This window comes from Sceloporus occidentalis, unplaced genomic scaffold (assembly GCF_023333645.1).
Source record: "Sceloporus occidentalis isolate IW3139 unplaced genomic scaffold, rSceOcc1.0.p SCAF_66, whole genome shotgun sequence".
In the NCBI taxonomy this organism is placed as follows: domain Eukaryota; kingdom Metazoa; phylum Chordata; class Lepidosauria; order Squamata; family Phrynosomatidae; genus Sceloporus; species Sceloporus occidentalis.
This window is the reverse complement of record NW_028317046.1, coordinates 5,176,834-5,200,124: the sequence shown is the minus strand read 5'-3', so window position 1 is coordinate 5,200,124 and position 23,291 is coordinate 5,176,834. Positions and strand designations below refer to the sequence as shown.

Here is a 23,291-nt window from a genome sequence, read left to right as displayed (position 1 = left end):
ATGCCACCCGTACAAACAGATTCAAAGGGCAGGAAACCTCAGACAGACCCCGGTGCCTACAAGATATGGTGATCTCAAAGAATAATTAGACGGTACCCCACGTGAACAAGACATACTGAGCTCATGGACGGGACTTAGAGAGTGGACGACCCTTAATACACTCGTGTCAGTGCGAACGCCTGATGTATTGTGTAGAGGTTTGCGTGCTGTAGGCTGCTCTGTTATAAAGGGCCCTTTTCACGTTCAGATGGTAGGGGCGTCACGAAATGTGGGTGGGGAACACGGGACACGCACAGCGTCACAGAGCTCTATTCAACACAATAAGCGCGAACGCCCCAAGTGTGTCTTGCACCTGTTTGGTAGTTTGTTTTTTGTTACAATAGACTGATTCTCCAGCCCAAATCCCAGAGTAATGCTGCAAGAAATCAGCACAGCTGCAGAACACAGCAGCCTCTGAGATTATCACATCCGCTCCTTGGAAACCCATTCAGCGTACGGCCGTGACATCAGGAAAAGAATATTCATTTAACTTGTTGCCTTCACTTAATATATATATGTTAATAAACGAACCCTGCCTTGCATTAAAAAGAACTAGTTCCCAAGAAAAGCACTCATTATATCGCATTGATGTTTCAGTCCTCTGCCCTGAGGAAGGTTGGACCCCAGAGGCCACTGCACTTCTTTAGTTTAGTTTCTGGGGTGACGTCATGATAAGTATGGGGAAGAGGGGTAAATACCTGACAAGCGACCAGCACCAGGAAGACGAGCTCGTTCGATTCACAGCCGTTCCTGCTCACTTCATTCTGTTCGTCTGCGAGTGTCAGCTGGGGAGACAAGAGATTAAATATAAATAAAATGAGATTTCTCTCCAGCATCCCAGTTTACGCATAAAATTTACTCAATAACTTAATACGCTGTGATTTATTTTTTGTTTTGAATAAACCAAACCAGATCTACAACCAATACTTTTAAAGTATATTTGTTTTATATAGCGCCATCATATTCCGCACCGCTGTACAATGGGTGCATACAACACTTAACAAAGTTGTGTATGATATTACACGGATGCGAATACGGTATATACAGAGGTATCAGCCGCGGATGCAAATACGGTATATACAGAGGTATCAGCCGCGGATGCAAATACGGTATATACAGGAGGTATCAGCCGCGGATGCGAATACGGTATATACAGGAGGTATCAGCCGCGGATGCGAATACGGTATATACAGGAGGTATCAGCCGCGGATGCGAATACGGTATATACAGGAGGTATCAGCCGCGGATGCGAATACGGTATATACAGAGGTATCAGCCGCGGATGCGAATACAGTATATACAGGAGGTATCAGCCGCGGATGCGAATACGGTATATACAGAGGTATCAGCCGCGGATGCGAATACGGTATATACAGAGGTATCAGCCGCGGATGCGAATACGGTATATACAGGAGGTAATAGCCGCGGATGCGAATACGGTATATACAGAGGTATCAGAGGCGGATGCGACACGGTATATACAGAGGTATCAGATGTGACGGTACAAAACAAATTCTAGCTCACAATGCCAGGGAGATGAAACACAAAGGACTGGCATTAGCATCTGATACAAACAAACGTGAAATAAAATAATCCTCTCCTAAAAGGCCACATCAATACAATAAAGTTTTCTTTGTAAATTCATATTTACAGTGAATACCGAGGGTCACCATTTTGTCTTAAATGCTCTGGACAAAGCACCAGGTTATGCATCAAATACTTTGAAAATACACCGTTTTCTACTTATTCCATTCCATAAACACAAGCTTTCAATGATTCAACGCATTGTGACTTGTTCGCTTTTTCACAATTAAATCTAAAGTCAGCCGAGGACACTGATCCCTAACTCAAAGATCTCTGCTTCGCCTGCACCGCTACAGGGGCATTAATGCAACGCTTGGCTGAAGCCGGCCTGTCACCACAAGAGAGTTCTGACCCTGAGGACCGAGGACATGCTTGAAGCCATCAAATCCCGAAGGCGCAGCGAGTCCTGCCAGGCCAGCCGTCGTCCAATATAACGCGTCTCATCTGGCAGAGCAGTAAATCCTCAGATACTCAGTGCAAATAATGAATTAAAAACGTTCTGCAAGAGCAGCATAAAGTAAAAACGACCATGAATTTTAAACGCATCATTTTTGCAAGTATTATATCTGGTAAAAGGTCAATAGCTGGTAAACCCGCTGCCAGCCTGAAACTCGGAGCTTAATACTGGACAGAATTAATTCCTTTACATAATGCAGCAAGACATTAACATTCATGGAGGCGCACGCAGGGAAAGCGATTTTTCTCTGAACCAGTTATGAATTTCTCCTCCAAGGAGGAAAATGACAAACGTTGCTCTAACTGTGTATATATTACACAACGGAGCTCAAGATACACAATATATCAGGGATTAAACAGAAAATCAAAAGCCCCTGCTGCAGGTGATATAACCCTCATACCCCAGCAGCACCCAGTTTAAATAACAGGGGGTGGTTAGACTGACGTAACTCGAAATCACCTGATAGTAGTGGCTAAGCCAACTCAACGTGCCCATCCATTGAAGTGGTGTCAGGTTCCTTTTAGTGAATAGATGTGTTGGCCAGAACCTGTCAGCCCATGACAACTTTGTAAACGGAACCTCCTGACGTGATGAATCCATGCACTTTATCACACACCACGGTCTTAAAGAAGTATTATTGTGTTATACTAATAACTGCAGGCTGGCGATGTCCTCTGGTTACCCGTTTGGCGGATCCCCACTGTCCGGGTCACATATATGAGTTAGGGCGCAGGGCCGGAAAATGCCAGTTTGGTCGCTTTCATCCTCTGTACAAGTGGCCACACACAGACAGAACTAGAGCAATGCCTGGTGTTTGCTGTCAATACATTCTGTACAAATGTGCTCCTCCAGCTGGTGCATCTCAAAACACAACAATACAAGAACAACCCGAACCCACATACGATGGGGGAGAATAAAACATTTCCGCCTCTAACTCTCCTCAACATCAGAGCTTTACAGCCAACAAAAACTTCCACTCTGGAGATGTTGGGAGAACAGAACAACGCTGCTGCTGTATTTCAACATACTGAGAGCACAAAGTCAACTAATATGTCCATAGCGCTTCTCTTTACCTCCGGACACGAGAAACCAGGGTTTCCACGTACTTCACGAGTCTCCTGGCCAAGGAAGGCCACCCCAACAGTAAAGGGAGCTTAATAAATGGGTTCAGACCATAACAGCTTTCTGCTCCTCCTTATCCTCTGCCAGCAGTATCAGACTCCTGTATTCTGAATCGACACGTTCTAAGCTTACTTACAAGTATTTTTTTTTGTGGCACTAGTTTCTATTCTGAATCGATCACCACACAGCCCAAGACAGGAGAATTACTAGGTGACCCTCTAACTAGCCGATCGGTCACTCTGGCTGACACGGTGGCAGATCACCATACACCGGCAGTTTACATTTTAACTGAATCCCCAGCTCGTTGTGACATATCTTATGGCAAAAATAATACAGAGATTGTTGCTTAAAAAAAAAAATTAAAAAAAAAATAATGTTTTGGTTAAAGAAATTCACGAATAGTCTGTTCTTTGAAAACAAAGAATGGATTTCACTCAACAGAAAAGAAAGGAATCGAGGGCCAAAGAGCAGGGTCCTCATTAACTATTGTTTCATGTAATGACTTGCTGTAAATCAGCTCCTTGGTCTTCCAATTAAACTGTACAGCACTTTATGAAAAATAGTCTACAGTGGCGCAGTGCAGTGAAACGGTCGCATGGTGTTTCTGGCCTCCCCCTTCCTGGGTGCAGGAGAAATCATGTTTCTGTTAGCACAGTTATAGACGGCTGACAGGTTTTATATATACTACAGCCTGAAACCAAAATTATTTCATCTGTTAAATGGCTTTACGTTGGTGCATTTTGTGGACAATCCATAATTATAGCTTATACCATTTGGTGACTTGTGTTGGAGAGGCTCTACATACAGCACAGGACAGGCATAAACCCAACCTTACACCGGCGTCATTCAGTGGACGGTAGGATCCTGCCCAACCTGCAGAAAGAAGTTGACTCGTTACCCCACGGCTCTCTCTAACGTCCTACAGCAAGCTACGTCCAGCGTGTCACCTAACACCAGTATCGTGACTTCATGTAGCCAGTGCACCGGCACCTCACACCGGGCTGGCGGCTGAGACCGTTAATACCGCAAGAAATTGGTAACGTGAACTCAAATGTCTTAAAAACTATTTTCAAGCATCGAGGTTCCCATTACTGCATTCTTACAGATTTCTATATGGATTTGTTATATGTTTCATTGTTAGAACATTGTTTTCGGTTACTGGGGTCAACGTAGCAGCACAAGGTTTACCAAGCTGTACTATAAGGAAATTAGTACAAGACTTAAATGTGAATTTCACATCAGGAATTAAAGGAGATTAATAGATTTGTATGTACAATGCGAGGAGTCCGTATCTGGACACTAAAACTCCAAAATAGAACGCTGCGTCAAAGACTTCTATCGGCTGATACCGCTTGTCCAGAGGCTTGTACTGTCACTGCCTAGAAGCTTTACCTGCCTCAGACAGCAGAGGACATCATTCCCCACCGACCCCAGGAGGAGAGAGCGGACTGAATGAGTTCCTGCATGTGTATCCGAGGCCTGCGTATCCCAGCTGCTGTGGCGCATGTTAAAATGCTGCTTAGAATTCAACTGTCAAAACCTTTCGAGTGATAAATGGGAAGGCGGCATTTTAATGGGAAGGTTGCACACACAAAAAGGTTAAAAATCTTCGCAACTGCTAACTGGCGGCAGCGTGGAAAATGCTTACCAAGCGTGCATTTAAGGATTAATGGGTAACTGAATACGGTGACTACTTTGCTGTAGTGTTTATTGTGCATGGTGAGTGCTGTGTGAGTGATTACAATGTTACTTTATTTAACAAAGAGAAACAACAACAGGACAGAGCTGCCATCACTTTGTATTTAATGCTTAAAGAAAGATTTTGCTTCCCATTCTTAATAACGAATATCTGTCTTCAAACCCATTAAGTTGTGAATGAATTAATGTTGCTTTTAGCTTAGTTCTAACAGCGATAACTCACCTTTCTACTATATGACAGCACCCATCCTTTGTCTAGAACACATATTCTGGCCTAAATGTGCGTGGTCCCAGCAGACTTATTTTGCAGAATGTGATGTTTCGGCCACCATCCATGAGCTGGAAGAACACAGCAATGAGGATCTTACCGTATAAGCCGTGGAATACACCAACCTCAGATGTCAGAAGACAATTCTAGAAGATGTCCAAAGAAAAGCCCTTCAGCAGTCAATTCCCACCACAGACTGCAGCTAGACAATCAAGATGGGAACAAAGACCCTAACCTCAGACTCCAACCCTACTCCTAAAATGGGGTCCCACCTTGAAATATCCTGCAGAATCTACCGCAGCCAGAGGTACCAATCCCACACCTCCAAATGCAAAACACTCATGGGATAGACATACGGCTCCTGAATCTAAGACAAGACCAACGACTGATTAAGGTTCAAGGCTTTACTGCAGGAAGAACGGGTAACTAGACGGGCAGAAGAGTCCTGATCGGCAGCTTCCCAATCACTCCTCAACTATATAAAATATTACATTGGGACGTTGGCTTAATGATAGACAGTGAAGAGCTTCTAGGATATAGTGAGAGGAGACCATCCCTCCCTGCTCCAATTACACTAGCTTTTATTCCCAACTGAGCAGCATTTTATTGTTAATGCTTAATGAAAAAATAATTGACCGTTATTGCTCATTTTAAGAAAAAAAAGGGACCCTGTATATGCATCTCCAGAAATAAAACACAATTAGTGGTCGTCCAACACGCTATCTGAATCGCTATTCACGGCTCGGGTAATAAGTAAATGTAACAATCACCGCCTCTGCTCCCATCAACACCTAATGATTCAGCAGCGGTGCTATAGCAGTTCCTCACGTTCTCGCACCCCTGCCGACGTATGCAGTATTTTTACTGTAGTTTCTAATCAAATAGAATCCGATGCAGACTCATCTGTCAACATCTCTTCCTGGTTGAATCTTAATACAGAGAGAGCACTAATATTAAAGGACTTCAAACGTGGCAATATTGGTAAATAATTATCTGAATCTGTAACAGAATCCCAAGGATCAGTGTCTTTGGCATATATTTATTATGCATTCATATGTACACTTATACTCTTCTTCAAGATTAAGACAGTAAAATGTTTTTGGTTATTTTTGTTAAAACTGGCATCTCTGCGGTATCTGGCAGGTGCCTCGTTACCTTGGCTTGTGCAATGGTGATACCTCAAGTGAATTCAGACACTTAAAAACGTCATGGCCTGGTCAGCTCAAAACCATTTTCCTCCCTTGCAAACTGATAGAAATATAGAATGTGAAGCAAGCCAAAGGTCTGTGACAGCAGCCACGCAGGTAACAGAATACCAGGAAGCCACAGTAGAGCAACCAAGCACTAGTAACTGGGGTTCAACGTCTGTTCCAGGTGCACTCCCATCATGAGCGCGTGAACATGACAACTTACGCATATATGTTCAAGAACACAAACGCATCGATGGTTTCCATTTGACGGCATCCTGCGCACGTCAGCCACAAGCAGTAGCTGAGCTGACACAAGGAGGCCATCTGTGAAGAAACCCACCACCGAGATGTGAGACCTGGATCACCGGACACAGCGGAGGTGACCACAACACAGCAGCCAAACCTACATCAATGTTCTTAACTAGTGACTCTGTTACACCATCAACTGCAGACATGCAATATATAGACACACAAGGCCTCTCTGCACCCGTGTGATCCGTAAAACTAACGCAAGCTAAAGAGAGACTGGGTTATCGCCACAACAGCAGCGTGACCAACATGGTGAGTCTGGCATCACCTACATAACAGGAGTACGTGATGTACTGGTCATTACTCTAACATTCTAGCCAGTCTTAAAACGCACACTCCACTCGCATCCAGAACGGCTGAGCGCGTCACTGGATTACCGGAGTTAAGGCATGTCCTTAAGGTTATACAGTGGCCTTGATTCACTGCTTAAAAAAAAGCCTCAAGATTACAGGCGTCAACCCGGTTTATGCAACAAAAGAATGCCCCAAATTTACACCTTATCCTTTAAAGTTGGTTAAACGTGTGATAAATAAAAAAAAGGCCACCGTAGCTTATTGTGGCACGGCGTGTAATGGATTCACAGCCTGTGTGCCAAACACAAGTGGTCCAATCCAATGGCTCTTTGGCTGTTCTCAGAGTACGCCTGCGAGACTGTAAAGTATTATGAAAGGAGGACCGGTGCTGTCAGTGGGACACAGAGACGAAATCCAGAAAGCAGCAAATTACCCAACAATATTACCAGCGGCGAAGCAGAGATATTACGGAGGATTCTGAGATGCCTGGGCGCACAGCACCGTATACACCTCACATTCAGCTTGGTCGGCCCTGTTAAGAAAGTAGAAAGGAATTCTATGGCTGCCTCTGGGTTTGAAAGAACTCCCATTACTTCTATCGATCTGTTTCTGTCTCTCGGAATTAGCAGCAGCAAAGCTGATTAGGTCGGAGCCGAGAACCAATAAAGGCTCCCCTGCTTTAGCCCTGTAAGTAGGTGCCGGGAGGACACGAGAGCTCAGCTGCTTTAATGAAATTCATTGCCTATTTCACATCACGCATGTACCAAGCATGTACACGAGCGAGTCATTTCACGTTCCTCTGTGCGACACAAAAACCCTCTCATAAAAATAAAATGAATCACAGAATACGGAAAAAAAAAAAAAAAGGCAGAACCTGATCTTACTTACATACAAAGTCCTCGGTGAAACGGTTCAACACGGTGATTTTTTTTTACATATGTGATTCTTGGTCCCAAATACTTAAAACTGTAGCAGCCAGGAAGCAAACGGCACTGGGCCGGGGCATATTTGCCTGTTGGGGTATTAAGGGCTCTTGCGGTGCCTGATGGGTTAAGATAAAGTACAGACACACTCTGTAGTTGGAAAGTAGACTAAGAGACGGCCCAGAATCCCAAGGCCATATGGCTACGTTTTTCTTTAAATTTTCATTCCATGCAGCACAGGAAACTATGACTAAATCATCTTAACCCTTTGGGCTCCGGCGCAACAGACTGCAGAGTTTAGGGATTTGTAAAAACATTTCTTTCTTGGTTGGAATTCCTCACAATTCTCCAGGGAAGAAAAACTAATCAATTACATCTGCGCAGCTGTGTTCCAGTTAACCCTTTCACAAAGGGCAGCTCCATGCAGAACCCGTACAATTGCAGACGACTCTAGAAACTGGACATATTAGGTAGGAGAACACAGAAATTAATAGCAAATAATTACAAAGACACGAAGCGATTATATACACGAATGAACGCGTGTGCACACAGCACCGCCAAACTGCCAACACCACATACAGCATTTAAATGCATCTTTTGCTGGGTGCCGAGCCGCTGCGTGGAACGGGCTGCAGTATTCCTGGAGACGAATTGTCTTTGTTTGCCAGAGAGAGCCGTGGATTCTGCCTCTGATCCCAAACGCTGCATACGGTTTCTAAAAGAGACAAAGGCAGAGCACCGTCCCGGCCGCCGCTGCTCTCGCTTACCTCCGTCACAATGAGGGATTTGGTGGGTCGCACGGTGCAGGCCGTATGCCCCGGCTCCGTGGGTTCCAGGTTCCAGATGCCAGAAGGCTCTTTGCAGGAGACATTGGAGAGAGCGCAGACCCCAGCGAAAACCTCCTTACATGTGCATGGATCTGTTAGCTCTTTGATACAGATGCACTTCAGCTTTTACCCCGATACCACCCTTGTCTTTTCTGTAGCTTGCACGCTGGCAATTTCATGCTCAATTTGTACTACAGAGGAATCGGCGGTGATCTCTTTTCTCTCCCACTCACTCACTCACTCACTCACTCTCTGCTTCTCTAGCCGGCTGCAGGGGTCCCAGAGGACGCGCTCAGGAGCTTTTCACGAGAGCCGAGAAGGGGAGGGAGGATGGGAGGCGATAGTTTATGCTGTGCCTCTCCTGCGCTGCTGTGACAGCCGGCTGTCCCCGTCTGCCTCCGGGGGAGACCTCGATGCTGGATGCAGAGGACACAGAGGAGAGGCCTGAGAGACGCCACTTAATGGTGAGACAGCATAGCTGGGGTGCAGAATATCAGCCCCAGGGTCTCTCTGTATGAGTGCAGCGTTTGTATGTGCCCCCCCATTCTCTGCTCCCCTGCCTTTCCATTCAATATCTGCATGAAGATCCAAACCCATCGCATCATGACCGAGATCCCACTACGACGTTCGCTAAACCACTATACAGAACTATAGACAAGGACAATAAAAAATGCAAAATTAACGGATTCATTCATTTTCTACACTAAAGCCTCTGTAACGAGCCGGCACCGTCCTGCAATCCATGGATCATATTGATCATATTTTGGGTTGGGCCGATATGATACACCCGCGTGCAAAGAGTATACAATCGAGACAAAAATACCTTGTAAAAAACCTTGTAATTTCATTGACACAATGCAAATTTTACATTTCTTGCGGAACTATATCTTCGTGTTGATGGAAACATTTTCTAATTTAGACTGAAACAATTATTCCAAATTATCTGAAATAATAACTCATTTGAGGGACTTTAGAATACATTTTTTGTTGATTGCCATTTCAGTAAGTGGGAAATTCAGCAATATTTTAATTATGTTCTTAAATGTTTACAGATTGCTGTGATAAAAATATATAAACATAAAAGTGATGCCGTTTTGGGAAAATGTATTAGCTCTGAGGGCACTTTTTGTGATATTGTAGTCTTGCTCAGAACAGACTGGGGCGACTGGTAAACCAAATAAACTCTATGGGGTATCTGTTATGGTTTCTTTACTTTCAGAAGCGTCCATGTTTTTTCTTTTGATTGTATCGGAGTAGAGGTGCAGGTTGGGAGTATTTCAGTAGTTGGGCATTTATTGTGTTGTTTAAAAAAGATCAGGGTTAAGGCTAGGGTTGTAGTATTTCTTTAGGACCCCCAACTAAAACAAGCACATGGTAAGTTACACCTTCATACACACACACACACATACACCTACACACACATATACATACATACATACATACATACACCGCCTGAACGCTCTTCTCCGAGATACGCCGGGCAAACATTTGCTGGAAAAGCGATGGAGACCCCGCCATCCCTGTAACGATACTGAAGGGCCTCCTATTTTAGTTCTCAGGGACCTGGATTATTATTAATGACCCTCTCATCACAGTAAGTGATTTTCCATCTGTACTTCTGACATTTCAGTTTCTTATTCGGGCCTCTGGTGTGTGTGTGGGGCTCGTAGAGACTTCCCATCTGGCCGCTTGGCAGGAGACGGTGGTCCTGGGCCAGGAGCTCCCTGCCTCCTATAGTTGGGGTTTCTGGTTTGGAATCTGTATATTTTACTGATAACTGAAACTGGATTCAGGATCTCTGTCTGCTCCCAAAAAATCCACTTACTCCTTAATGAGATCTACTCATCGCCATCCCTGCTGAAAGGCCATTCCATGCAACTATGACCCTTTCCCATGACAGAATACACAGCAACAATGACATGAAGAGTTGGGATGGGGAGAAGTCTAAATGTTCCAAATGAAGAGCTGGACAATTCATCCTGAGGACATTAAGCGGGAAGAGCCGTTTGCTCTTCAGTTGAAGGATCCTGAATGGCATATTTCTATTCCACTAGTCATCTAACAAGCCTTGGTCTGATTGTGCCGGCGGGCTTGTAAGCCCAATTACTCAGAAGAACAGGGAAAACGGTTTCCATGGAGACCAATCCAGTCTCCAGCTAGAGGCCCAAATGATCTGGAAAACAAACTCACACATTTGCTCAGCTTTGCCTCCCCCAACAGGGCATCAGCCTGAAAGAACGACGGCTCTCGGGGGCAGCAGACGCTGTGGTACCTGCACCCACTTTACAGACTTCATAAAACTATTTTGGGTATTTCTCAAAGCTGATGTTTCTGGAAACGAATCCCAGACAGATCCGGAACATAAGATAGGAAGGAGGATTCCAAGACCCCCCCAGCTCCGTGATTGCATCTCCCACCATTCCCAGGCAGCTGAGGATGATAGGAGCTGAATCTCGGCTAGGGTGCAGTAGAATTTTAGTTTTGGGGAAATAACAGAAAATGAACACTAAGGGGATTCACAAACTGGACACACTTTCTTGGATTTAATAAAGACCAGCTCATAAATTGTAATGTTACATTTAGCATTCAGTTGCAGCCAGAATTCACTTAAGACATTACTGTGGCCCCTATTGTGATAAAAATCCCCCCCACACCTTATCCGCATTCGTGTGATCTATGTGGAGCCCCAACGCCAAGATATAGGCTGTAACCGTCAGCAGTTAAACAACAAGTTTCCACTATATTTTGTCTTCGCAGACATGCAGTGATTCGGGGCCCATTCATGCTTTCCATTCACCTTCTATTCAATCTGCAAAAGTCATTTAACTTGGCAAAAAAGTAATGGAAAACAGGCTGAATTCCAGCATATTCATCTATTGCGATGGAGGCCAATTAAACTAAATAACACAACTGCTTCTGAGAGCCAGCCGGCAGTCGCATGAAAGCAACTAAAATACTATCATGACCTCAGCACCAGTGAAAAATCTAACCCCCGCCGCAGCTGCAATGCATGGCGCCCTGCGCAGCTGCCCCAGCGCTAAAGCGGCAAACTCACTTAGCAACACCGCGTGATGAGCGCAAAGCGGTTACCTTAAAAGTCATATCAAGGACAAAACCGAGATCTCGGCTATTAACATTAACGCATAACATGAATGCGCCAAAGATTGGCTGAGAACGGCTGCATTTCTGTCCTGTGCTAGGGATGCTAAGATTTGACGGTGGTGTGAAGGGGTTATTAGCAGGCGTTCTTACTGCCCCTAAGTAGGTCGACCTATAGCTCGGTTCTACAGCCCTAAAAGCCCCGATAACGTGTATAGAAACAGCAGGAAACAGACGACTAGACTCGTCGTTAATATCATCAGCTCCAGGATTCTGTATTCACAAAAAGCTTAAAGTTGGGGCTACCCCCTTAAAGTGGGAAGACGGATTTTCTGAGAAATTCAGCAGATTTAAGAGTTCAAAAGCAGGGAAAACTCAAACCCTACAGTAAACATCCACTTCAGTGTAACAAGGGGCCATCAATATCTCGCCCGCTTAAAGAGTTAAACATATCGCCTTTCGTTCTTGGAAATGTCTTTAAAGGCCAAACCCCCCACAGTGCACAGAAATGCATGCGTTTCCCATCCATCTGCCTCCTTCCAACTGAAACCGGAGCCGGAAAGGGTAAAAACTCACACCGGGAACCTTCAACTTGGCCATAAACGCCAGACCATAAACCGGCTCCGCAGTTACATTGTAACTAAAGCAGCCGACCTTTCCAGCGACGGGAACTAACATTCCCAGAATCCTCTCCCAGTCCGTGACGGAAACTGCCGGGCCTGCATCAGCAGCCGACAACTTCGTTTCCCATCATCCTCTCCCAGTAAGGGGCAGAAGGCCACAGTCCGATTACCTTTATTAATGAATCAATAGAGAACCTGGTCACCTCATTAGAAAGCGCAAGCCCTCCAGACGATGCATTATGAGACATCTCAGCTACACTAACACAGGCTCTGGCGGAATTGCCCCGTCCGGCCCTGCACATGGCCCGTTGGGGTGACCAGACTCTCACTCTGAGGGCTGGTTCATTGCTCTCAGGGTCAGTCCGATTATAGGTGGATGTTAACGTTTGGCATAGTATCGGCACGCGTCACATCCGGGTTTTGGGCGGCTCTTCGCTTACTGCAGAAATACTGCGACATCAGCAAGGTGGAGGTGCCTCAATTTATAAATCTATTGAAATCTATATTAGTCTCATATTTACTTCAGTTGAACGTTTGCCGTGGTTAAATTAAATGAGAAAATATTTTAAAGGACATTGTCTCTTTTAAACTGGTATCAAATATTTTTAAAACAGATATTGCTTTAAAAAGAGGGTGGTAGATAAGTGGAACAGTCTCCCAGCAGAAGTGGTAGAGGGTAATACAGTGAGGGTATTAAACATGCATGGGATAGACATACGGCTCCTGAATCTAAGACGAGACCAACGACTGAGTTACAAACTAGACAGACCGGAAGGGGCCGGTCTGCCGGAAGATTCTACGTTTATATCTGGACCAGGAGTAGAAAAAGAAATTTCCAAAAGCTTTCAAAAGAATCCCAGCCTCTGCGAAACGCGAAGGATTTCCACCCCAGCCGCTTCTATTAATATAGTCGGGAGGGACAGGTGGCTCCGTAACCGCATCGGGGGGGGGGGGCAGGAGGCACATACATCTATACATCCATTAATAGTTAACTGCGTTTGCCTCTACCGAAAGCTTGGAGATCTGCCCCTGGCACGAAGCACGGAAAAAGGAAGGCCGAACTGGCAAGCGAATGGTTCATAATGGCCGGCATGTTAATCCACCAGTAAAGTGACACAGATCTGGACTGGAAACTCGTCAGTTTGTTCAGGAAATAATATTCTGAAGATCTTCCACTCCAGCAGATTTGCCTCTAAGGTCTCCTACGCTCCTACAGGGACATCATCCGCACGACAGACGGCAGCGAGAAAATCAAGATCACCACGAATGAAGATCAATAACGATCAGTAGAAGGATGATTACGAAGGCGCTCTGTCTTTGGGTAAAGGAAGGGCAGAAACGGGGGAGGAGGGTACGAAGAAACGAAGCAAAAGGCAAATATTATCTCGCTTCGAGTTCACAGGTAGATGACGGACGGTAACGTCCACTAAACAGGATGAGACCGGAACACACCATTTTCTTTGTTTGCATGACACACGTAACCGCGCAAAACCTATCCCTTCCCTCCATCTTCATGAAGGATGTCAGTTATGGTTAACCCTTTAAGTGCCAGCAGGAAGAAATAATTTTGAAGGATTAACCGGAACCTCACAGTGATCTCCTTGCTCTCCCAGAGCCTTTAATTTGTACAGAGAAGAAATACCGATCTGCATTCAATCAATACATGCGCGACCGTAATAATACCCACAAAGTGGCAAAGGCTCTGAATACTAACGTGGGCCGTAGCCGAGAACCCATTGTCCGCGGGTTCATTTCTGGCATCCCAATAAACCACAATCCGGCTGGTTATCCGACACTGAAGGAATCGGTCATATTACAAGAAATCAGAAAACGGAAGGTAAAGGCGTTTACGCAGAGTTTCTGCACTGAACAGGTTAATATTTTGAGGACCCCATGACTCCCGCACACCTGAGCCCACCGCAAGCCTGCTAACCCCTCTCCACTGCCACAGCGGCGCTCTCACTCCCAATAAAGGCAGAATACATCTATAGACACGACGGAGAAATGCGTGTGCTGCCCCCTGCTGGCCAAACACAACCACAGCTCCAACCATCACAGACATGCGATTTTCTAACCAGGACTTCATCATCATGGTGGCCGCCATTACATTAAAATAAAGGATCCCAAAGATTCCATTTAAATGGTTAGTTATAAGGCATGGATCCCCAAAATCTCCCAGAAGCAGGAGCTACAGAAAAGCCAGGCATATAAATTACACGCTGAATAGTTACTCCAAGGACTCCATCAACAAAAACACACACAAGGTTTAACTATCCGTCTCTGAGGCTGACTAGGGAAGATGTTACGCTGCTGTTCCGTCCCACATGCACAGGCTTAGCAGACGTGGACTAATAGAAATATCACTAACATTCAGATAGAAGATTACGTGAAGGTCGAGTCTGCAGATTATGCCCCGAGCCTGAGCTTTCAGCATATGTCGGGCACTAAAATGACCTCATAAAAGTCACTTAAAGGTATAGAGTTGAAGAGAGGAAGCAGATTTGGTAAAGGCGATGCCTTTATGCCTTCTATATTATACCTTGATACCTATTGATATTCTTATAAGCTTGCAATCCATTATACGTCAGACAATAAAAGTATCATCTTTACCAAACAGTCACTTAAAGATGTTTTATGTGATTTATAATGCTAAGTGATGTTTGGCAGGACAGACAGAACTTACCTAAAAGCTTATGCAAATTAGAACCAAAAAAAAAAGTTAGAATTAAAAGGTACAATCGCGACTCAAAGCCTTACCTGTATGCTGCCGAAATCGACGTTCTCGTAGTGGAAATGGGCACATTCTGCGAGCTTCGGGAAATGTCCCTTGGTAAAAGATAACCTGTTGGATGGATTAAAAGGGGAATAAGAAGGGGTGCTTCTGACTCAAACCCACAATTCCTGAGGGGAGAGACGGGCATCACTTTAATGGTTAATTTCTTTTTCTAGATGCACCTGCGTGTATTACCGTATTTGCTCGATTATAAGACGACCCTGATTATAAGACGACCCCCCAAAATCTGAATATTAACTTAGGAAAAAAAGAAAAAGCCTGAATATAAGACGACCCTAAAGGAAAAAAGTTTTACCAGTAAATGCTAATTCATGTAAACTATTTTTTTAAATAAAAGCTATGATTGAGAAAAATATTTTTTTTGTTTTTATTTCCTTGTATTTTCCAACCTGTCCCCCAGTTACGCACATCTGCCCCCAGGCTTGCCACACCAATATGGCACTGTGGCCCATGATATGCCTTGTAACCCCCTATATGCCACTGTGCCCCATGGTATGCCTTTTGACCCCCTATGTGCCACTCTGCCTCCAGAAATGCCTTATACCCCTATATGCCACTCTGGCATTTAGGGGGTTAAAAGGCATATTATGGGGCAGAGTGGCATATAGGGAGGTATAAGGCATTTCAGGAGGCAGAGTGCTCTATTAAATGCCCCCTTAACGCCACTCTGCCTCCTGAAATGCCTTATACCTCCCTATATGCCACTCTGCCCCATAATATGCCTTTTAACCCCCTAAGTGCCAGAGTGGCATATAGGGGTATAAGGCATTCCAGAAATGCCCTATGTCCCCATTTAACACACACACGCGCACACACACACACACTTACCGGTGCTTTCTAACTTCCTGCTGTATTGCCGGGGCAGCGGGTTGACGTCTCCTTCCGCTGCAGCCAGAAGGAGGTGGAGTTGGCAGCGGGGGTTTGTCTGCGTCCGTCGCGGATACCTTCCCCGGCTGTCAGAGATCAGAGTTCCCCGCACCGGTGGGGGGAACTCTGATCTCTGACAGTCGGGGAAGGTATCCGCGACGGACGCAGACAACCCCCGCTGCTAGCCACACCTCCTTCCGGCTGCAGCGGACGTTGTCTACGCGGATCGCGTAGACATCAACCCGCTGCCCCGGCAATACAGCAGGAAGCACCGGTAAGTGTGTGTGGGGGGGGGGACAGGAGGATCCAGGTCCCCTGCAGCGGTGCGGGGGATCTGGATCTTAGTCTCATAATCAGACCTCTATTTGAGGTCTGATTAGAAGACGACCCCGATTAGAAGACGAGGGGTATTTTTCAGAGCATATGCTCTGAAAAAAACCTCGTCTTATAATCGAGCAAATACGGTATAACAGTAACTGTGCTGGCTGGGGAAGCAGACGTCGGGCAGATGCTTATTCCCCCTGAAATTTCTATTTTAATGATCTTGTACTTGTACGTGTTGAGGAGTAACACATTATCACAGGATCAGTACGAGAAATTATTTGCCTTCACATACGTTCCCCAACATTGATCAGAACCCAAAGTAAAAGCGGTTCCGTTCTGCGCATGCTAGAGCTTTCTGAGGGTCAGAGCTGCCGCCACCGTCCATCTGACGGCACTTACTTTTTCACATGCTTGACCTTCATGCTGGCGGTGGTGGTGCACGGGCGCAGCGGGATCTCTGCGCCGATCGGGAGCTCTCCAGGAACGGGGATGTCTGCTCCTCGAGCCTACGACACAGAAAACCAAGGCTTAATTACACTTCAAACGGTTCAACGGCAAGGACTGGAATAACGTTCTCAGTTTGAGGTTTGGCAAAAAGCTGTAAAATTAATTTAAAGCCCGGCACTGAAACGCAGTGTGTCTGCTGGGTCCATTAATGAGAAATCTGATAAAGCAACCCGCAGCGAATACTGCCAGCAAAACACGTCTTACCCTCCATACCCCAAAATGCGTCATGTATTTAACGACACAAACATAAGACACGGACACCGTGACACTGAACAGCGGTACCGAAATCTGACCTCCCTCCACAAATACTTTGTACAGGTCTGGACAAAACCCAGGTAGCCACGATTTCTGGATTTGCAGATCTTTATTAATTAGTGAACTTTTTATGCCTCCTAAAATATATCAAGAAGATTATTCTGGCTTCTGCTTCAATAGATCTGCAACCTCTGCTAGGTCACCGGCCTGCATACCCATCTATCACCGGGTAACGGGTGGGAGAGGACCCTCCATCCGCGCAGAAATCAGCCCAAGCCCTCCAGCAGAAGCATGCGTTACCCGTCCTTACCTTACACACAGCCGATGCGTGGTTATTTCATGGTAATATATACACATTTATTAAATTAGCGCTGCAATTACTAAATATCACCAGCAGAGGGCAGAGACACAGAAGAGGAAATGTGTGCATGCGTGCCTTCCAGGAGCAGGGTCAGCGGGGAAAACCTGTTTCTTGAGCTGCGATAGCGAACGTTTGCTTATTTCTTCTGAATCGAATGTTTTAAAACAACAATTATTTAAAGCGGATAATGCTGGAAGCTCAGCGTTTACTGTGAAAAATCATTAATTACCAAGGGATAAAAAAAAAAAAACCCACTGAAATACGACATAATTGTGAAAGACTATGGATCCGTGCAGCTGGTGGCCCAATAGAACTATCTGGACCTGCGCAGGACGCACTCCCTGTGCTTGGCTCCTCGCAGACACAAAAAAATATATTTGCGTAACATTTGGGCACAATGCGGACCAAGTGAGGGTATGAACAACGGCCAAGGATGAAAATATTCTACATATAGTACAAAGCAAGGGCAGAATTTAAAGCGATTTCCCAGCAACCCCCGTAAAATATAGAGCTCCAGGTCAGGACTTTGTACACCTGATTGGGAACGTCCCGATACGGCAATCACAAAGGGCATCTCCGTCTATCTGCGGCAGATCCCGTCTCTGGCACCGAAACCATCTCTTTGTTCATTTGGCTCGTGATGCCAGCTCCGGGCCACCAAAGACTGACGCATTGCTCAATTTATTGATTTTTCGGTCTATAAGGAGTCATCATCTCTGACCTGCGCAAAGCCGAAGAGCATCACGGTGCGGAAGGTAACAATTCCTTGTGAACCTGGCATATAAACCGAGTGTCGGCCGGCTCTACGGCCAGAGCTGTCCACATAACAGTTTTTTTGCCACAAACAGAATTCCCCGACAGCTGCTACGGAACGGCTGATCCAATCGCACAATAATGTGAGTTATGAAAGGAAGCCAGCCGACAGCCAACACACAATCACACGCTGAAGGAGGACCCCACGTCTGCGGGGGTCTGCAACACTTCTGCAAACGGAAGCACAGAACCCTGGGCCTGGTTCCCCATTGCATCGGACTCGTCGGGTCTCTGCCCTCATATATTCGTTGCACAAAGGTTTGGTGCCACAGACACTACGGGGGCCGCGCTAACACACCGTGTAATAAATCACACGGGGCACTACCCGTGATATGCTGTATTTTCCTGTAACGATCAAAATATCAGAACTGAGCAAAATATTCTCCAGTATGGACAGAACCAGCATTGTGAACAACGTACAGTCATAGCGGGATGAACTGCGCATAAATCACGGTAATTTGCTTTCAACTGCAGGCAAACATCAAGCACAAATATTTAGCAGACACCTACTGTGCAGAGTCTCTGGAATTGGGTTTCTCTAGAAATATGTCATTAAAATGGAAACACATTCTGTGCCAATAAATCTAATTATGGCATTTGTTATTTTGTTCACATTTTGTAAAATGACATTTGAATTGTTTTATTTAAATTTAAAAATATTTTTACAAGTCACTAGAATTTGTACCCGTAAAATACACTTTATATAAAACGTGAGCTGACATCACAGCTTCGGGGGCCACAGATCTCTCCTCATCACGTGATGGCAAAGAGAACCCCGCTGTTTATGTCAGGTTTAGGGCCCAAGCCAGCCGATATATCAAAAGACAGATGTAATGGGGTAGGCGAGTTTAAAAGAATTGGGGAGAAAAGCTACCACCTAAAAATAATCGCTTTACTGCAGAGCGAAAATAAACTACCGTATTTGCTCGATTATAAGACGAGGTTTTTTCCAGAGCAAATGCTCTGAAAAATACCCCTCGTCTTATAATCAGGGTCGTCTTATAATCAGACCTCAAATAGGTTTGATTATGAGACTAAGATCCAGATCCCCCGCAGCGATGCAGAGGACCTGGATCCTCCTGTGTTAATCCCCCCCCCCCCCAATTTACCGGTGCTTCTGAGTCCCCGGTGCTTAGTCCGGGCTGCGTGTAGAGCTCTACGCGATACAATCGCGTAGAGCTCTACACGCTTCCCGGACTAAGCACTGGGGACCCAGATGCAGGGGACCTGGATCCTCCTGTGTTAACCCCCGACCCAACTTACCGGTGCATCTGAGTCCCCGGTGCTTAGTCCGGGCTGCGTGTAGAGCTCTACGCGATTGTATCGTGTAGAGCTCTACGCTCTACACGATACAATCGCGTAGAGCTCTAAACGCTGCCCGGACTAAGCACCGGGGAATCAGAAGCACCGGTAAGTTGGAGGGGGGGGGCATAACACAGGAGGATGCAGGGGACCTGCATCCTCCTGTGTTATGCCCCTCCAACGTACCGGTGCTTCTGAGTCCCCGGTGCTTAGAGCTCTACGCGATTCGCGTGGAGCTCTACATGCTGCCCGGACTAAGCACCTGGGGCTCAGATGCAGGGGACCTGGACCCTCCTGTGTTATGCGCCCCCCCCAACTCAGAAGCACCGGTAAGTTTGGAGGAGGGAGGGGGAGTGTTAAATGTGGGTTTGAGGCATTTCTGGAGGCAGAGTGCTCTGTGAAATGCCTTTTAACCCCTTTAATGCCACTCTGCCTCCTGAAATGCCTTAAACCTCCCTATATGCCACTCTTCCCCATAATATGCCTTTTAACCCTCTAAGTGCCAGAGTGGCATATAGGGTTAAAAGGCATATCATGGGGCACAGTGGCATATAGGGTTAAAAGGCATATTATGGGGCACTGTGGCATTTAGAGGGTTAAAAGGCATATCATGGGGCACAGTGGCATATAGGGGGTATAAGGCACTTATAAGGCAGATGTGCATAACTGGGGGACAGGTTGGAAAATAGAAGGAAATAAAACCAAAATATTTTTCTCAAGCATAGCTTTTATTAAAAAAAGTGTTTAAATGAATTAACATTTACTGGTAAAACTTTTTTCCTATAGGGTCGTCTTATATTCAGGCTTTTTCTTTTTTTCCTAAATTAATATTAAGATTTGGGGGGTCGTCTTATAATCAGGGTCGTCTTATAATCGAGCAAATACGGTAAATAGCTAAGGGCCGAATCGTGTCCAGTAATGAGAAATACAACTAGATTTCATACAAAGCTTATCATTCTTGTTATTAATGGATACATTTTCTAGCACCTCTTTATTAAACAGCGACTTTGCTTGTGGCCGCGAACTTGGGTGACATCCGAAATCACGTAGAATCCGGCTGACGAATATATTTCCTATCAAACTCCCCATCACAGAATCTCTTCAGGAAACGTCGCCCTGAAACAGCCGCTAATTCAGAGCAGAACCCACAAATACTTTGGCTGTTTATTAATACAATCTTATTAGAAAAATTAACAGGCAGGAATTTTTTTTAGGGGGTCTCACCAAGGTTATGATCTACTTTGCCGTCAGGCAGGGGGGTCTGCGTTCTCCACATGAATACTAAACACAAGCGAAGCACGTATGTTACGCGTAGGTTAAAGGTCACGCCAAGATCTGGAGAAACAAGAATGAAGTAACCCTGCCCGTGGCCTAATTCCTAATCTACACACAATTAAGAAAAGGGATAATGGGAAGAGTCCGGAGTCTCTGAGCCAATAGAATGCAACGCTTAACCTTATCCCAGCACAACCATCCTCATTTACTAAAATCCTGCCCAGAATACATCTGAGGAACTTCCCAGTGAATCTGAACATTTTACCAACTGAATTAGTACCGGCAATGATTACCACCCTCCATGTCCCGGCATAATGGGAGTTGTAATTCACAGCAGCTGGAGAAGAGGCTCTACCGTTTCTCCATTATTTTTCCTCGCCAGCCGACTCATTTTCCTGGTTCACACCTTCAACCCCAGAGGAGCTTCTGCATCATGACAATCATTCTAGTAGCTGATGGTTTTTGGGTGAAACTGGCCATTGTTTTACGTTTATCATGTTCTGGACACCCAGCGGACTCCATATACACAACCAGAGCAAAGCTGGACTCCTAAACACGCGTGTCTGATGCATTCACAGCCAGTATCGCCAAACAGACAGGAGGCAGCTCTGCCTCCGTATTTAGTTTACAAGCCCACCGGGTGGAGCGGCCCCCATTGATTTCGTATCAGTGATATCCTGCATAAAGCCGGAGATGTCCCTTGACAGTCTGGCCCCACTCAGATAGGTGGAGCCGATCATGGATTAGAGCTGAAACTACTTACAGCAGACCATAATGATTGTTAGTGCCCACTCAATGGGGGGGGGGGGTATAAAGTTCATTTGTCACTAAGAATGAAAAAGCCCCAAAGATGTTCTGCCTCCTTGACTCTTCCTTCTACAGACTCTATCGCACCAACCTTTCCTCCATAGCCTGACAATTCTTGCCACCGATTGGCTGCTTCAAGCAGTAAAGTGCTCCCAATGAAATCAATAGAAGTGCTTTCTGCAAATGCACATGGAGGTCTTAAAAGACCCCTGCCTACAGTGGTCCTGGAGCTGACTGAAAGGAGTATATTGCATGCATAGTCGGAGTATCCATTTAATGAAAATATGAATAATATATACAAGAAAATTCAAGACTAACCGGGGCAGAGAATCCAAAGTGTGCAGCCCAATCGGCGCGTTTACCTGTGACAGGTAACGCAGGGAGCCGGAGATAAAACTTTATTGCTTTGCAGAAATAAAACACAAATGCCTGTAATATCTGCAAACCTCGCCAAACCAGTAATTCCAGTACAAATCTTCTAAAAGAAAGATGCGCAGTAATTAAAGTGGGCGAGAGCAGCCCGTGGATAAAGCAACACTTTAATATTTCTTAAGGGGAATGAGTTTTGAGTCATACAGAAGCTCAAACACTAATAACTCAAAGCTCAACTTATAGGAAAAGTTTCCAGGGTGAGACTTGGCTCGTAAATTGAATAATAGAATCCCGAAGCACGATCCCGTTATCACCGACACCGGTATCCAGGACGCGGCGTCTCCTCCAAAACCTTCCCGCAGCAGGCGGTGAGCTGGACCCGCAAGACATCAATCCCCGGACATGCAGATATCAAGCAGATGACGCACGCAACATGCGATTCTGTCCCGTTACCATGGAAATGCATGCTGAACTACTTGTCGCTTTCGACACCCTGGTGGCTGCACATGGAGTTGCAGAGAAACACACAACAAAAACGTTCACATATCCACCCAAAACCCGTAAACTAGAAGACAGGACAGGACATTTACCCCTTGTCCGCCTACCCTGTTTGATCTACACATTTGCTAGTAATTTGCCCAGCACAATGTATAATAGATATAGAATCGCTGGTGATGTTCATGCGCAGCATCACTGGGGTAGATCAGCTCTGATATGTCAGGCATTATCGTTTATTGGGCGGTATATTGGATAAGGCATATTGGCGGCACGTCGGCTCTAACGCCCACCGCAGCGGTTTATTACACCCGTCTCTATGGAAACCCCCTTCCCAGGGCTCTTAAGCTACACACCATTTACCCGCTACTGTATAAACAATGCCAAGTCAGCTGTGAATGCCACGAACTCGGGCTTTTGTTTGCGCCTAATCAGAAAAGAAAAAGGTTGCAAAAGAAAACCCGGTCTGGTGTGAACGATAATACGGGGAGGAAGAAGCACTAATCTCTGCAGCAGAATCTCAATCCCCCGGCATTTGTCTCGCGAACGTGATATGAAAGGTTTGCATCTGCAGGATGTCATTAAATGAACTGACCCCGGAGCCGCGATGCGTGTGAGACGATCGGCTGAGAGCGAAGCGTACAGCGTCCCGGCAGGAGTCGGACATTTCTCTCCGCGGCCGCTCGT

The 23,291-nt window shown here is 45.6% G+C and overlaps 1 protein-coding gene across 1 annotated transcript in view; it reads right to left on the bottom strand.

The window, feature by feature from the left end:
• LOC149286938 (rho GTPase-activating protein 32-like) overlaps positions 1-23,291 on the bottom strand; it is a 92,242-nt gene that overhangs the window by 23,270 nt on the left and 45,681 nt on the right. The window contains exons 6-8 of the mRNA XM_089493711.1: positions 16,817-16,923; positions 15,190-15,274; positions 738-824 (exon numbers count right to left, since the gene is read on the bottom strand). Of these exons, the coding sequence (XP_089349837.1) occupies positions 738-824; positions 15,190-15,274; positions 16,817-16,923 (279 nt within the window). The remainder of the gene's footprint in view (positions 1-737; positions 825-15,189; positions 15,275-16,816; positions 16,924-23,291) is intronic.